The following is a 17,994-nucleotide window of genomic DNA, read 5'->3' on the forward strand; positions in this document are numbered from 1 at the left end:
ATGTGGTTAAGTAATTTATTTCTGGGCTGTCCTGATTGATTGGCATTATATATATTTTTATTATTAATTTTTGAAGGTTTAAAGCTCATTTCCAGGCTCTATTTCCTGCATAGAAACAAAACCTACCTGAATGCACTTTTTACTCACCTAATGCACCATTCTAGGCCGAGGCTTCTCTCTTTTTTGTGTTTAAAGAAGTTGGGGTCTCCTTCAGGTTTCCATATCACTTTCTATGTGATGAAGACACTTCTTATTGGCTGTCCATTGGCATTTCTCTAAGAAAGGAGTCTGAACGATGAAGTTGGCTTTAGGGGACTGGTCATCATGGGCATATCTTTAGTGCCTTATTACTGGTCCCCCGAAACAGGAAACGGTGTCTGCAAGGGACCTGGACCATGGACTTAGGTGGGTAAAACTGGCTACACAAGGGGAAAAAAAATTATGTACTGGATAGGTGGGTACAGGAGAAGGAAGCTGTGGAGAGGGTGTTAATTTTTGCCTGGAGATGGGTTTTAAAAATGCTTTTGCTGTGCACATTGGAACATCCAAATGAATGTCTTACAATTTTGCTATTCATTTTTAAAATAATAATGTTTACATACAGGTTAGATTTACACCTTTTATTTAGGTCAGTGCATGCCGTAGAGGTAGAAGAGCAACAACAGTTAAACCGACAAAATGCTGCTCAACCTACCTATAAACTTGCAATAATAAAATATCATAATGGAATCAACTATGCCAAATCAGCAGTGATAACAGCTCTAATGAGAAGAGCACATTGTAGCCACATATGTGACAGGTGCAGCTGCTTTGAGCCCCAATCGGACTGTGCATTTTGATAAAAGGGGAGCCCACTTCTAATATTTCTTATAGCAGCAGCTAATGTTAATTCTGTTGCAGGGAAGTTATTATTAATGAATCTACTGGAATCCCAAAAGCTGACCCACATATGAAAAATGTCCCTTTTATCTGTCTAGTGCACCCACATTCATATGAATTTCAGCCTCTCGGTTATCCACCTTTTCTTTAATTACACCCTTGGCTGGCTCCAGGCAGGGTTTCAGATTAGACTTTCCATAAGATTTTATTATTAGGTGCCTGACATTTGGCAGAATATATCTGTGGATCACAAATTCTTCCCGATTGCTCCAGCAATATATGTATATGATTATATACGGCTTCTTACAGATCCTGCTAATGTCTCAATACACTATGGTAAACCAGGGAAAAGGCAAGTGCATTGTGTTGCATGATGTAGTTACTCTCCTTACAATTCCTTTCACATGTAAGGAGAACTCCAGCAAAGGGTTTTGGGGGCAGGGAGTTCGATGCAATTTGCAATCTAATTTATAAAATCCTCATTTCAAAGAGAGCACCTTTTCTTATTCAGCGAGAAGATTTGTGCAGCAGGGTTACCAATGCTACATTCTAAAAACTAAAACGTCTGAACTACACACTGACTTAATCATATTAACCTTGTAACCTGTAAAAGATATGTTAGTTATTAACTACTTCCCATCCGGAGCAATTTCTTAATTTTTGTCGGCTAATGATAAAAAAAAACAAAAAAACTTTTGGATAAACTACCCAAAACCCTAAAACAATTATATATTTTCTGAGAGCAGAGGGCCTGTAGAATAAAAGAAAAATGCTAGGTCGCAATTTTTTGTGTTGCCCAATATATGCACAAATGTGTATTAAATCCATATTTTTAAAACACAACACACTAAAATGAATTTTAATAACCATTTTGGTAAAATACAAAAGATGGGGTTGTATCAGGTGAATAGATGCCAAACATGTCAGACCTTAAAATTGCGTGCACCTGCGAAATGGCAGAAAACTACAGTACCAAAAATTGCCCATAGGTGATTCTTTACCGCTAATCATTTTAGAGTTAACAGCGAGTGACGGCACAACAATTATTGTTCTAACTCCTTCGTTTCATCCGATATGCAACATGTGTGGCACAATCATCATTTTCATGTGTAGGCACACCGGACGCGTGTTATAAAATGTATAAAACTTTAAACCTTTTTTCCCACTTAACTTTACTGCTATCACGCCACCTATGTGATAGAATAGACGAAGCAAGATGTGCTCTTTATGAAAACATCAGGGGTCTATCAGACCCCTAATGTCACCTATGGACCCCAAAGAACTTGAAGTACAGATCGTCCCTCACCAGCTTCTTCTCCGGCCACAGCAGCCAGGGATTTGACAGGCTGAAACCCGAAGTGACAAAATCATTGTTGCTTCTGGTTTCAGTGGTCGAAACTGAGATCAGACACTAGAAGAGTGCTGATTTCCCTCTGATCCAGGCAAAGACACCCACCTGCTGGCCCTGCAGCCACACACCTCAGCTACACATAAGTGATCTGGCGGTTCTACAGCTGCCCAAACACTTGTATGTGAAAGCAGGGCATGGGCTGAAGAGATTGATTCCAAGATCACAGCTGCTGCAGCAGCAGTGATCTTGATATAACCCTTCAGAACTGTGTTTATATATGTACAGCAGTTCTGAAGTGGTCAAATGGATAAGTTGGCAACCGTAATAAACAATAGTATTCTATAACAACAAGCCTACTCACTGTAAGGCACCTGTTAAAAAGGGCAATGCCTGGGTTTTTATTTGCGGTATGTGTGTTCATGGTCAGTTATTGCAGCCCCATATTTATTTTGCATTTTTAAAGTGTATCTGAAGACAAACCATTTTGAGTGATGAGGTGTTAAGACCCATGTCAGGTTTTTGTTGCTGAAAATTCACACTCTCTATCTGTCCTAGTAACCACTGTCAACAGGACAGAAAATTATAGGAAAGGAAAAACATTATAGTTGCCACCAAAGCAGGAATAAATCAAAAATTGTCCAAAAGGGAAACCGTTCACAATAGGTTACAGTGTCTAAGAAATTTTCCTCATTTTGGTGATTTTCCTAACATCTTGTTCCAATGTCAGCCCATGACAGGTACACTTTAGTCCTTCATCGCTGTGCTACAGTCGTATTAGAAAATGATTCAAAAACAGATTTGTCATTAGTGTAAATCACCAGAACACAATTTATGTAATTTAAGTGCAATGTGTCGGTGTTCTCTGCTACCAACATTTTTGTATATAACGAATAGTCATTTCCAGTAAGAGAAAGTCTTCTGTGCTTATATAAATGTTAATGTAAACAGTCTGTTCATACTTGACTAGCTGAGGAATATGTATACATGTTAAGATAATACATAGCTATAAACTAACAGCCCATGCAGCACATACCTGCACTCGGAACTTCCATAATGCCCCAACAGGAACACCAGGGATGGGACCATAATGGTTTGAAGGGACAATGGTGCACTCCTTAGTGCGTCCAACACAGGCCATTCCCTTCAAAGGAGGACAGAAAGGAACAGTTGGCATATAGTAATGACAGTAAGCAAACATTTATCAGTGGTGGATAAAAGGCTATATTGGGGCCTAAACTGTTTTTGGCAATGGGCCCCTGCAAGGTGAGTTTTAGAACAAATAAGCAAAAGGATCTTGGTTCATACAAAAAGGTTCCTATCAAATTATATATGTAAAAACTAGGGCTCATGAATGACAAATCCATAAAAGAAAATGTATATAACTATTTATAGTGCCTACCTAAATTTCAAGGACTCAGTTTCAACTAGTACCATATTATATAAACTGGTGGGCCCAATAGGTCAGCCACTGTTATAATCTGAACTCTACAAGCAGCATCTTCACATCAATGAATATATCCCTTTGCAGCTACCAAGAGAATAACCCTTTAGTTTATCAAGCCAGTAAGAGAGCTGCTCATCATTACTCACACAGGCAATCCTTTAAAACAAATTCGCCTCATGTGCCACCACCATAAAAAGACCTGCAGAACTGTTTTTAAATATGGAGCACTTGCCATCTGACCAAAGCTGAATTAAAAGAAACCTGTAATTAAATTGCAAATATGAGACACTGAGCTCTGATCTCCACAGGATGTATGAAATTAATCTGAACAATAACAGGCTCTTGGACTTTCTAATTACACTGGAACAGTTTACACAGCAACTGCCTTTCTTAGCTTACCGTTTCACACTGAACTCATTCTAAAGACTTCCTGCATTTACTGCTATACAGCTCACACAGTCTACAATTAAATAAAACACAGTGAATCCTCTTGGAAGAGCGTATCAGATTTGACAATGATCTTGCTTTGTTCTCAGGTTTACTGGAATACAACTAACCTCAGTTCCAGAAGACCACATAGGAGCATTGCCCCTCCAAAATTTGTGTATGATGACATCATACAGGGCCCCCGGGCCCATTTCACTCCAACCACAGTGGTAGCAAACACTGAGCAGGTATCATAATCCATCTAAGAATATTTAACCACTTCAAGACCAGGTGTTCAGACCCCCTTCCTGTCCAGACCATTTTTCAGTGTTCAGCGCTGCAGTACTTTGATTGACATTTATTCCGTCATGCAACGCTGTACTGAAATGAATTTTATACCAGTTTTTGGGGACAAATAGAGCTTTCTATTGGTGGTATTTAATCACCACTGGGGTTTTTATTTTTAACTATATTAAGGAAAAATTATTGAAAATTTTGGGGAAAAAAAGTTTTGTTTTCCATTATATTAGGAAACAATGATTATTACCCATATTTTTGGTAAATATAAAAGACGGGGTCACGTCGGGTAAATAGACACCAAACATGTCAAGCTTTAAAATTGTGCGCACCCGTGAAAATCGCAAAAAACTACCATACCCAAAATTGACCATAGGCGACGCTTTAAAAGCTTTTACAGCTCATCAGTTTAGTGTTATCAGTTATTGATGGCCATAGAACTATTGCTCTCATTCCGACATTCGCGACGATATGTAACATGTGCGATGTAATGGGCGAAAGCGCCATTTTCGCACGTATGCAAAATATGTGACAGGTCCTCTTTATGGAGACATCAGGGGTCTCCAAGACCCCTAATGTCACCTATGACCCCCCTGAAGAAGCTGATGAAGCAGAGATCTGCTTCATCAGCTTCTCTCCAGCATCTGAAGCTGGATAGTGACACGAGAATGCGGAAGTGTAATATACATCAGTTCCGCATTCTGGCAGCGGAGAGGGGACCGGAGGGAGGCTGTGTACCGACCTCCTTCTGATCCCCTGTGACAGAGGCGACATGCTGATCCCAGGCTCGCACCGTGCACAGCGGAGCCCGGGACCAGCGTGACAGCGGGAGGGGGGGAGCCGTGGAGGGGGTGGGGCACATCCCGGGACCTCATGCAAGCGATCCGCCCGCTTGTATATTAACGGGCATCGCTGCCTGTTTTCAAATATCAGCATTTCCCGCTATTAAAAAAAACAAAAACAAATACGATGAATATTACCTAATGCTTTTTAAGCATTACAATGGACTGAGCACATTTGTTTTATGTTACTACCCACTCTGCTGACACAAAGTTTTTTTTAAAAAGAAAGACATATTTCTGAGGTAAGCTATGGGAATGTTAGAACATGTGACTAGCCATCTTGGAATGGTTACAACATCACAATCTATTTAATCCCCTGGCTATGGAAATAGAAGCGTTATTTAAATCTCCCTGCAGTAGCTAGGGATTTTAAGATAAAGTACATGGAACAGTGTGCTTACATTATGTATCTGGACATGGACAAACTGCAACGTGGTGTTACTAATATGAATAATGCATTTCATGTAAACTGCATTCTGTGGTGACAGCCATGACAAGTTTAAGACACACTGTCAAATATTTACAGCAATTAGCTATTTTATTACTACCTTTACATAGGAAAAAAAATAATTTGCAGTTGCCCAATATATGTAAAACGCATAAACAGGTATTTAAAAAACAAAAAAATCATACAGTTTGAGGGTTTTAGAAAGGGGGGAGATTTGTACTTTAGTGGTTAGCAGTAAAGCATGACATTCTTTAACCCCTTCGTGACGGGAGACGTACAGTGTACGTCTTGTCACTTTGTGCCTATATGACTGGCCACGTACACTGTACGTGACGAGTTATATCAGGCTTTGTAATGCCGGTAACTGCTGATTCTCAGCATTTAACAGTCATTCATTAATGTCTCAGTATTGAGGCATTAATTAATGAAATAATTAAGCTTTTTGTAAAAGCTTCTTCCTTTCATTAATGAAAGAATGAAGCCGTTACATGCAAATAGAAAAAAACTAGCTCAGTCATGAAGGGGTTAAAGGAAGTACATTGGGCATACTCTGTGTACTTCCCAAAGACCAGGGGCAATCTGTTTAAAGCTGAAGTTCAGGATAAGCAAATATTGTTTAAAATACACGATCCATGTATATTCTTATTTGAAGATGTGTGCTTTGTGCATTTCATCTAGATGTTTACAGTAATCCAGTGTGAAACTTTGCCTCTGTGCAGGAGCTTCCTGTAATAAAGACCAGTCACTGCTGTTCACTTCCTTTATGAAGGGGAGCTGGTCTTGTATCTGTCCCCTTCTGTTATTTTCTGCAGGCACCCTGCAGTGGGTTGGGCCTGCTGGGTCCCTCCACAGCTCTGCTAGGCACATTGACAATGTCACTACTACATTTGACATTTTTGCATGGAGATGCAAACAAAATACATCATGCAACTCATACTATACCTTGCCCCAGTCTCTCTGACTCTCAGTGCTAGCAGAGGGCATCTTTGCCTTCTTTTTGCTTTGTTTCAATTTTTCACCAGCTTTCACCACCTCCGTTGAGTCATTTTTACAGGAAGGACAATACCTAAAGAAAGAACATAATGTACGTTCTGTGAGTAAGCACACAAGGTTACTTTCATCAACACTACATTCTATTCATGACACTACCTTATCAACTTGAAACAACTGCAATTCATTAGAAAGTAAAAAGGTACCCCCAGTAAGGACATGCTTGTTAGCTGGTGGGATCATATAAAAAAAAAAAGGACTGTCTATAGGGTGAAAACAAATGCCAGCACACAGCTTCTTCTTCTCATGATACTTTATTATAAATGCACCTGACACAGAATTAAATGGATGTCTACAGGAGGTTATCCATCATTGGCAGCAGGGCTTCATCCGTGAAGGTGGTTATCAGTAGGGTTACAATTTTGGCCAATATCGGATTGCATGGAATGCATGTTAATGACCAAGTGCACCCAATACAGAAACAAAATAGTGTGGAATGAAAGCTCCTGCAGGCTGCACACTGACCTATTCCTAGGTAAACCCAGCTGCTAATACTCATCAACCTTGTGTACAAAATGCAGAAAATAAACCCGATTTAAGTTGTAGATATACCTTGCTGCAGGAGCTTGTTTGGTACATTGGCTGCGGGTCATGTACATTATAAGTAACTGCAGATGAAATGTACTACAATGAAAACCACAGAAAAGCAGTAGTAGATTTATTATAGTTGCCGGCTTCTGAATAGATTTTGCTGCTAAAGTGGTACACTTAGGCTGGGTTCAGACCTGGGCATACTATAGGCGCGTTTTTTCGTTCAGTAATACACGAGTTCGACGCTTGTTTTTATACCTCCATGGCAGTATGATTTTTTTTTTCTATCTTTTTTTCGGGTTTTATTTATTTCTTTAAGTTTCAAAATTCCCGCCGGCTAGGCCCCCCTGCGACGCGGCCGCTCGCAAGGGACGGAACCTGGAAGAAGGCAGCAGCCGGAGGACACAGCAATGTTTAAACATGCGGCATTCCAGGCCCAAGTGTGAGATTGTCGCTGGAAATGATTATTTGGAAAATACATACCAGTCTTCATCCTCGGGGATCTTTGACAGCGGTGGGTTTAGGCAGTAAATGTGGTAGGCCATGTTGCACTCATCACAGAGAAGCTGCATGTGAGCCTCATGCTTCCCTCCACACACATAACAGGAACAGAATCTGCATTCCACTTCTGGGTCTGCTTTGCAGTACTTGCATTCAGGGCCACTCTTCCCTGTAAAATCAAAGTGTCGTCAGGATTTGTTACTTGGCCAAACAAGAAATGGAGCACCATTTAGAATGTTCTATAAAATCTATAAATTAAACCTGTGCTAAAACCTTTTTTTTTTTTTAATGTTGCGATAAAATAGAGAAGGATTAGAAACTCGGGCAGGTTTTAAATGCTGTCTGTCTCTCAAGATGTTTTCTCCTCGCTTCCTGTTCCCTCTAACATCAGTTAGCTGGACAGGAAGTGAAAGAAAATCTTTTTAGTGGGACACAGACAACAACAACATTTTTGACAGCAATTTTAACACTAACACTTAAACTGGCCATACACCAGTAGAATCAAACTAAATTTTGAACAACATTTGTCCAGTTTCTGATGGCAATATCGAACATTCTGACAAGATTTTATGTATGAACGTTTACACAAAATTCTAACATTGTATACCCAGTTTTACATTTTGTTACGGTCTTGGGCCGCAGTTGGGGAGATTTCCACTTATTTTCGTTTCTTTCTGACACCCATTAAAGAGGAAAACTCTACTAAATTGGGACATAGACAGCAAATAAAAAGGTGATTGATGTTTAACTTTATACAAAACTAAGAAAGTTTTCCTGGAGTTGGGCTCTAAACTACAGCCTGATGATTTGCAACAAAATCTCAATTTCTCCTGACCTTTTGTTTTGGTGAAAACTATTACATTTTTAGATTTCCCTCCACTGGCTTCTAATCACCCCAAAGAATAAAATGTAAACAATTAACAACATTCTAAAAATCAATCCACAACTCAGCCCCGGACTATATCTCCAACCTTGTTTCAAAGTATCACCCCAAGCATCCTCTCTGCTCATCCTAAGACCTTCTGCTCTCTAGCTCACTCATCAACTCCTCCAATGCCTGCCTCCAGGACTTCTCCAGAGTCTCTTCCATCCTTTGGAACTCCCTAAACCAACCTGTCCAGCTATCTCCTACTTAATTTGCCTTCAGGTGATCCCTGAAAACTTATATCTGCTGGGACGCCTATCCCACCTCTTTCTAATAACTGAACTATTACATTCTCAAACAATTCATCCCCACACAGCTACCACCTTTTCTATTACTTACCCTTCCCTTTTAGATTGTAAGCTCTCACGGGCAGGGCCCTCCTAACCAACTTGTTTTGAATTGTATTGTAACGTTAATATCTTCCTTATATTGTACAGAGCTGTGCAAACTGTTGGTGCAATATAAATCCTAAATAAAAATAATAATAATCTTCTGTCTTCGTGACCATGGTCACTAGGCCAATAGAGGTGTTAATCGCCTCGAAGGGGACACATCCAGCAATAAAAACCTGACAGAATTTCTTACCTTTCCATACACTAGTCAAAACCAAAAATAATAAATACTTTCTTTTACATATACTTTAACAGCCCCATAGCCCAACTGATAATACCTGTGTTCTTGCAAAGTTGCACCATTACCATGATAAAATGCCTTGTCTAATCATTCTGCTGACTGAGAAATGAAATGGCTATCTAATAAGAAAACCTTAGCAGACATAGACCGGCTCTCTTTCTCTCCATCTGATCATTGCTAGGCCCACAATTGCAACTGTTTCATAAAGAAAAATTTAATAGGTCCAAAAAAGGTATATACAATGCCTGAAGTACAGTAAGAATAAATAATACTAAGAAGTTTAGCCTTGAGCTTGAGGATTTTTACAGAATGTCTCACATTCAGCATATAAGCAAGGCCACATATTTTATATATCGCGTCTCAGTTACAGAAAAAAAACACTTACTCCTAAAATCTCCATCTCCAGATGACAGAGGGTATGCCCCAGGCTTTTCTATCTTGTAGATTTCCTCAGAAAAAACAATCTTACAATCATTTATAGCATCTTCCGGACCACTGAAACATGAAAAAAAAAGCAATTTGATCACTGTGTGTGTTAAAACATTTTTTTTTTATATATATACACATATGCATACATACATACACACACACACGTTAAATAAGTTTATTGGGTCACGATAAAAGTGCAACAGCGGACAACAATAAAGACTTCGAACATTTTAAATTTTTAGGCTAATTTCTGGCAGCCGACATATACACTTTTACAGCACTATAGCACCATCTATTAAATCACAATCTGTCACACAATAATATACTTAAAATACTTTTTCTGGGGACACTTAATTCTTTTACTGCTCCTGTCCAACTTAGAGACACGATTTAGAAAAGATAAAAAGATAACTTTATAAAATTCATGTTTATTGTTTTATTGATATAAATATTAAAAGGTCTTAAAGCGGACCCTTACACTCAAAAATCAAATTCGACCATTGCACCCCCTCTATGTATGATTAATGCTGTAATTTTAAAACACTTACACTTGCAGAGCATTCACTTCCTGCTCTGAAAGGGCAAAATGACTTCAGTTTGCCAAAGCAATGCACACTGGGATTGCCTTATCAGCAGAGCATTGCTGGGAAATCTCACGAGATCTCAGGGAAAGGCATTTTCCTCCCCCGAGACTTGCATGGTAGACAAAATTAGTTATAAGGTGTTCAGTTCTCCCAATTTCTTACCCCTAATGAAGTCACGTGTCCTATAGACGTAACATACGTAGGGAGGAGATTAGGATTGAACCGAAAGACGGCAACGCTGTAATATGTATTAGGAGAGATTTACCTCCTTGGTTGGCAACCTTGGCACTCCAGCTGCAGTGAAACTACAAATCTATTATGCCTCTGGGAGTCATGCCTGTGGCTGTTAAAGTAGAACTATGGGGTCAGTGTTTTTCCCCATAGTTCTCCTTAGGGTAACGGGAGGACACAAACTAGCGTCCTCCCGTCACCCTAAGCTCAGTATACTGCGAGCTACAGCTTTCGGTATAATGAGACGCCGCAGCCGGAGCGGATCCCGACGTAGATGACGGGATCCGCCCAGCTGCGTGAGGGACAGCTGGCTCTGCCTATCTAGAGGCAGAGCCAGCTGTACCCACCCCCTTCCCATGTCCGTTCCGCCAGTCAGCGCTGGCAGATCGGAGCGGGGAGAGGGGAATCCAGCCCTCCCCTTGTCACGGCAGAGAGCCGTGACAGGATCGAGAGGTGAGCGAACCTGGTATGTGTTCGCTCACCTCCCGATCTACTGAGCCGACCTGTGACAGTCTCATTGTCACAGGTCGGCTAGAACTATGAGGTGAGTAGAAATCACTCATCTCATAGTTCTCCTTTAAGTCTTACAAATGCCTTGAGGGACTTGTAGTGCCAAAACATCTTGAGTGCTAGGTTGCTACTACTTCCTTACAGGTATAGTAAATATTTAGACTAAATTCAAACTTTTTCAGTTGGCTCTCGTGTTACTGCACACGTTTTTTTTTGAATATGCAGCCAATGCACCCCAACACAGGCAAAAAAAAACGTACATGACTTTTATGCTGCACTGCAGTGTTAGTACATTGCTCACTAATGTATTAGTGTTTTGGTTGCACAGATGTGCATTTCATCATGATTGTTAGGACCCTTAGGGACTTTTAGTATATTGCTAAAAAGGGGAAGCAGCAAGCCCTCCTTTCACACATGTCCAGTGCACTAAAATGCATATTGCCTGCATGTTAGAAAGGCTGTCGCACCCATGCAGGGCAAAATGACAGTGACTGTGTCAGTGAAAAGAACCCCCACAAATCACCAATACTTACCTCTCCAGTGATCCCCACAGCTCCTGTCTCTAGCTAAACTGCTACAATATACCCAGTGCACATATGGTAGCATGTGACAAACATGTGAACTGAAGGCCAGGTAGCATCTTGCAAATTTGAAGCCTGATCTTGAAAAGCCCAAGAAGCACCAACCAATCTGGTTGAATGGGCTTTCACAAGGAAAGGGGGAACCATTCTCATGAAGTCATAAGACTGAGGGATAAGTTGTCAAATCCACCTGGCAATAGTGGAATGAGAGACAGGCTGTCCCTTACAGGGACCCTCAGGAATGACAAAAAATGAGTGACTGTGAAAAGGGCGCTGTTGCCAAGAGGTAGACTTGAAAATCGTGTACTACAACCAAACAATAGAGGGAGATCTCCTTAGGATGTTTTGCAGTAGGACAGAGAAATGAAAGAACAATGTCCTAGTTAAAGTGATGGGAAGAGACCACCTTGGGAAGGAAGGAGGTCCTGGGCCTCAAAAGAATCTGGTCTTTCAGTAGCACAAGAAAGGGTTCTTTACAAGTTACGGCTACAAACTCCAAGTCAGATCTTGCTGAATGAATGGCAAAAAGAAATTCAACCTTAAGAGTGAGGGCAGTTCAAGGACTAATTGGCTCTTCTATTGGGCTCAAAGGAAGGTTTCTGAAGAGCGTAATGAACCAGGTAGAGATCACACGTAGTCACAGTGGAACACAGAAGGAGGGTTAAGGCTCCATTCCTACATGAGCGGTTTTCCATGCGTATTCGGCCATATGAATATGTGCGGAACCGCGCTAGACATAAAAAACAATGCATTGCAATGTGTATTGTTAAGACTATTGCGGGTGCCGCGCTGTACAAAACCAAGTGTCGTTTAAAATAGTACAAGTGCGATTTTTACTGTCAAAAGTTTTTATTAGTTTTTCAAAAAGAATAAAAAACAACAATACACAAAATCGACAAAACATGTATGAGGGAAGATCACAATTCTAGTCTGACAATCTAGTGTAGTGTGGCTACCATGTCATAGAAAGATGCACAAGGGTTACCATAACTTTCCAAAAAAATAAAGTTCCATGTGATGTAGTTGCAAAAGAGGACAATATCGAAGTATTGAGGCAATGGAAGAAGTACACGCGCGATTTTATGGGCGGATTCCGCCTGTTCCGGCTATAGAAAACGGTAATAAAGAAAGGACAGAGAAAGATGGGGTTTTTAGAGGCTCCAGAAAAAAACAAGTCCAATAAACTTCAGTCTCAAAAATATATAAAAAGTATAAAATTTATTTAAACAAGCAATTTATAAAAAAGTAATGAAAATGCATGAATGGTATAAAAACACACGTCCACCTCAGAGGAACAAAACCTCCTATCACCCCCTAAATAGCATATGACTAGGTTTAACTAAATGGTCATGGACCTAAACATATAAGGTACAACATTATGGCAACAAAAAATATATAATAGTTAAATTGATGAACCTCGAATGCAAGGAACAGTGCCTACAGGGGTGATAACTGGTTTGCAATGCTAGAGAAGCATAGCTTGTGGACTCAACGCGTTTCGCGCCAAGGGGCACTTCATCAGGAGGGGAGGGAGGTAGTTCCTTCAGTGTGAGGTCAAAAAATGCTCGGCATGGACGTCAACCAGGCCATGGGCATGTGTACCCCAAGTGGAGAAGATGGAAAATACACACCAGAATGGCCTCACACTGAAGGGACTACCTCCCTCCCCTCCTGATGAAACGCCCCTTGGTGCGAAACGCAGAAAGGAAGGGCAACAAACTGGAAATGTTTTACGCCCACAACAAAACAAAGTGCTGGGAAGATCGGGACATGCAGATAAAATGGGGGCATGCAAATCAATTACTTCAACTTAGGCAAGAAAATATCTGGGATGAAGGGAAGCAATGGTCAACATGGCAGATTCCATGCAAAATTTCTGCACCAGAAGAAAGGTGTGAAGACCTTGAGGTATAAAATGGGACATATGCCTGAAGCGCACCTGTAGTAGGCTGAGTCTGAAGTGGACCTTAGGCTGAGGATAAGGCGAAGACGTGGTTAGGCAGGCAGGGTTGGCAACAGTCTGGCAGCGAGGTACAAAGTCGGGATCCAGGAGGTGGGCAGAGGTCTTGACACGATCGGGCAGCAAGGTACAACATCGGCAGGCAAAAGAATAGTCAGGAAATAGGCAAGAGTCACAGTGTAAATCCAGCATACGACACAGAGGTATCGTCTGGTATTTAAAGCCTGAGATAATTGCAGATCTTCTACAGCTGGTTGGCAGGTGGAGCCAACGTGTCCATAAGGAGAGTTGTGGAGTACAAAAACCTGCAGCAAAAACCAAGTCCTTCCAGTGGCTGAATGGCTAGGTCTGTGCAGTTCCGCGTCAGAGACCCAGGTTCAAACCCCAAACAGCAGCTGCCCAGACAGGTACGTGACAATATCTCTCTTGGCCTTGGGAACTGAACAGGTTCAAAGAAATCCCCTTAAACCTTTCCTTTTCCAGCAGAAGGGCTATGACTCCCTTAGAAAGAAGCTGCTCTAGAGCAGCATAAAGAACCGCTTGCCTTAGTGGGGCATTGGCAAGTTTGACAACCTGAAGCAAAACGACGGCAGAGTCGGACATTCTAGTTGATAGCCTCTGGACACCACATTCTGAACCCTAGTGTTGGAAATCTCCTGGGACCAGTTGGCCGCAAAGGGCAGCAGATGTTCCCTAGTTGTATAAGTGGGGACATCCCCTCATTGGGAAGAGAAATTGCTTGTGGATTTGCTGGATTCAAGGTTCCAGGTCTGGCAGTGGAACTGGGAACCAGGTTTCTCCTTGGACTGTGAAGAACAAAACAAAATCCCCTTAGACTCAGAGGACACAGGATTCCCAGAAAGAGGTCTAGTCTTTCTGGGCAAAAGGGTACTTTTTCCCCTTGTAATTTCATGCATACTATTTTTTAGAGATGAGGAGCTTCTTGCACTTACAAGTGACACTAAACACAGGAGTTAACCTTAAAAATGCATTCAAGTACCCGATCTATATAAAAATTTAGGTGAATTGTGCATCACTCCGCTGTAGATCCACAAATCATTTCTGAATTTGCACCGACACTGTCCTTCCTTTTGAAGGGTGGCTACTTTTGTTCCTCATGGTCTTTGCGTGTGTTGTAAAGTAGCTTTGCTCCAAGCTTACTCCCGTGATGATCTACAATTTCAATACAAATAAAGTAGACGTGAGATTGTTGTCCATCACAGAAGTGAGCTTGGAGTGGTGGCTACTTTACAACACACACAGGGAGCATGGGGAACAAAAGTAGAAACCTTCAGAAGGAAGGACAGTGTCAGCACAAATTTAGAGATGATTTGAGGATCTACAGCTATATGATGCACAAATAAGATACATTTCTGTTATTAATTAAGGTATTTGGAGTGCATTTTGAGATTTAAATCCTGAGTTGTGTGTCACTAATTTCGGCAGACCAACATTTCAGCCTAAGGGTCCCCCAATGTGGATAGACAGATGGCTATTCTGGGTTTTTGGAGGATAACGTCCCCAGTCCATCTATGCAGTAAGAGAAGAGCAGTGGGAAAGCGCTCCAGTTGTTGAACTTTGGGGTCTCTAATGGCAAAGGTGTGACAGGCAGGCATTGTAGCAATAGTAGGTTTCAGAACCAGGCCTACAAGGGCAAATAAAGCTTTTAGAAGAGCTTTGAGTCTTAAGTCTGGAATATCTTCCACAGGAACAGTTGATCCCTTGTTAAAGCAGAAAATGGCTGGGTCCACCACAAGGTCAGGACCCTTTTTTTTTTTTTTTTTTAATATAGAAAAGGTCAAAATGGGAGGGAAGGAAAAATATTGTCTGGGTTAGGCATCACATACTGTACAAAAACATGCTGTAAAAGAGGATTTTCAGGATAGGTTTTGCAGGCTGGGGACTCTTAAGAGAACTAAGCCTTGTGACATTACGCACTGTCAATGCAGGCTGTTCTAGGTCATAGCATGTGCATAGAGCAAAGAGGACTGAAATAGTATACTTAAGCTTAGGAGATAAGGCCGAGGTCTGAGAATCCTCCTGAGCAAGATGTTCAGGGATGGATAGGAACAGTTGTCATTCTCATCTGAATGTGCTGAAGCAGATACAGCTAGAATGGATTCAGGGACAGACTCTGGAAGAGAGGGCATTGGGGCATGTTTGTGGCCCCTGTGGTCAGAACCTGCTAACATGATACTGATCTTTCCCTGTAAATAGTGCCATAGTAGCAGAAAATCTCTCCCTGAGGGCTTGTTCACACCATCTCCAGACCAGATCTGGATGCGTGTATGCACTTTTTTTATGCATTCTGGCACTTCTATTGGTTTTGCTTGGGTTGTATTTCCAATGTGGTGCGTTTACATGCATTTTTGTGCATTTCAGTGTGAAAAAAATGCATGCTGTTGTAGTTTTTTTTTTTTTTTTAATTAACCTCCCTGGCGGTATTCCCGAGTGTGGTTTGGGGTTAATTTTCTGTACCATAAGAGGTAACCCCGAGCCACACTCGGGAATACAGCGTAGCGTCTCTTACCTTGTCCGCGATCCACCTTGTGTCCTCCGGCCGATGCCGGCATCCGTCCCTTGCGAGCATCCGCGTCGCAGGGGGGCGGAACCGGCGGGAAGTTTAAAAGTTTAAAAAAAAAACCAGATAAAGCACAAAAGGAAAATAAAATAATAATCATCCCGCCAGGGAGGTTAACAGCCCTGGAACTGAACTAATTGGTGTGAACTAGCCTCCGTTAAAACCACTGGAATTAATGTATATGCGTTTTTTGGTGCAGATAAAAAATTCACTGGTCTGGAGATGTGTTAATAGGCCCATAAGTTGGCACCTTCCATGTCTGGCTGTGCTCTTCCTCTCAGAGCCATAAATGTGTATGGTGAGGTTAATATCTCTATATGGCAAAAAATTATCTTTCAGGTGTCAGATCCAACCAATCTAATGCCAATGGCCAGCTTAATTCAGCTGTTCAATCAGAGGGAAGTACAACATTTATAGTACCTAAAGAAAAAGAAAAAAAATTTAATTACTCAAGTATCTTAATTGTGAGAAAAGCTTCAAGAAAACTTAGATGCAATATGTCACTGCACAGTAAGATTTACAACCTTCCATAAATCTTCTTTAGCTGTGTTTTGGCTAGATTTAACATAGCAAACTGTCAAAGATCAATGCCAGATTGAACCTGGCGTATGGGTTGTGAATTGTCTGTTGGTAGCCTGGCAGACAGCCCACATGGCTCTCTACGCCCATGCAGTAAACACACTGCATGGTCAGAGCCTGCATATAGGCAGGGAACGCTCATTTCTCTGCCTATATGTCTGGCTGTTACCTCTGGCAAACACAGGGTTAACAGCCTTTCTCCTCTCTCGCTCTCAGCTGAGCAGGCGAGTGGACAGAGAGCGCCAGAGGAAGCAGCTACAGCTCTCTATACTGTTCGTGGCACAGAAACCGCAAAGAAAACAAGGCAAAAACAATACTATTCAACAAAGGGGCTTGTGATCTCTTTGTTAATTGGGAGCAGGGTCTGCTCCATTTTATCAGTTTAGAAGAGTGGCAGAGGCAGTCTGTGTTAATTCTCCTCAATGTTACCAAGTCAGGTGCAGGTCGGATTACCAGGTTGATTACTTGCTAGTAAGCTTAAGGGCCATGTCAGGCCCAGGCCTACTGGAATCGCCCCCTTGAGTTACTTATCACTGTTCTGCCTAGAAAAGGAACAACTCCATGGGAAAAACGCAAGTGGTCCGTTAGCAATCCTGCTCCTTGTGAGCCGTCATCAGCATTAGGATCACTCATCCGACATGGTCCTAAGAGCCATTCCACATTTACAACTTCATAGCAGAGGTTGTAGCAGCCACATGTCTTGGCTTATTCTCTCTGGTATTATTAGCCAGCTACAGAGTTGCAGCTGTAGTGAACTACAATGATTATCAATGCAGCTACAAATCACTGGTGCACCATGATAATCAGCAGCTGCACTGGCTAACATAACAAACTTCTAAAGCCGGAGATTCTACAGCCAGCTCCAAAAGCTACACAAAGTCACACATTCAGTGACCGAGCCAAATACTGCAGTACAGACCTTTCACGCAATGCATTTCATTTTATTCTAGCAAAAAACACCAAGCAGAGTTATTTTGTAGCTGCCATAAAATGTACTCCTGTGACATGGGCCTAGTAGACCGCTGCTCTAGACAAACATTTTTTAAGTTGTTCTCTGCAAGAACAATGAGATACACAATGGAATATGTACTCTTGAAAGGCATACAAACATTACATGGTCCTATTATGGCATGCCCAGCCATTGACTGGAGAATTTCTTAACAAAATCTACAAAGTCCATATTTCCCTATAGCAATGAAGATACCGGAAAAC

The 17,994-nt window shown here is 41.4% G+C and overlaps 1 protein-coding gene across 1 annotated transcript in view; it reads right to left on the minus strand.

The window, feature by feature from the left end:
• Positions 1–17,994, minus strand: part of UHRF2 (ubiquitin like with PHD and ring finger domains 2) — a 76,507-nt gene that overhangs the window by 15,768 nt on the left and 42,745 nt on the right. Inside the window, exons 5-8 of the mRNA XM_018564058.1 lie at positions 9,713–9,822; positions 7,752–7,938; positions 6,630–6,753; positions 3,246–3,371 (exon numbers count right to left, since the gene is read on the minus strand). Coding sequence (XP_018419560.1) covers positions 3,246–3,371; positions 6,630–6,753; positions 7,752–7,938; positions 9,713–9,822 — 547 coding nt within the window. The remainder of the gene's footprint in view (positions 1–3,245; positions 3,372–6,629; positions 6,754–7,751; positions 7,939–9,712; positions 9,823–17,994) is intronic.

This window comes from Nanorana parkeri, unplaced genomic scaffold (genome assembly GCF_000935625.1).
Source record: "Nanorana parkeri isolate BGI_ZX_2015 unplaced genomic scaffold, ASM93562v1 scaffold718, whole genome shotgun sequence".
Taxonomy (NCBI): domain Eukaryota; kingdom Metazoa; phylum Chordata; class Amphibia; order Anura; family Dicroglossidae; genus Nanorana; species Nanorana parkeri.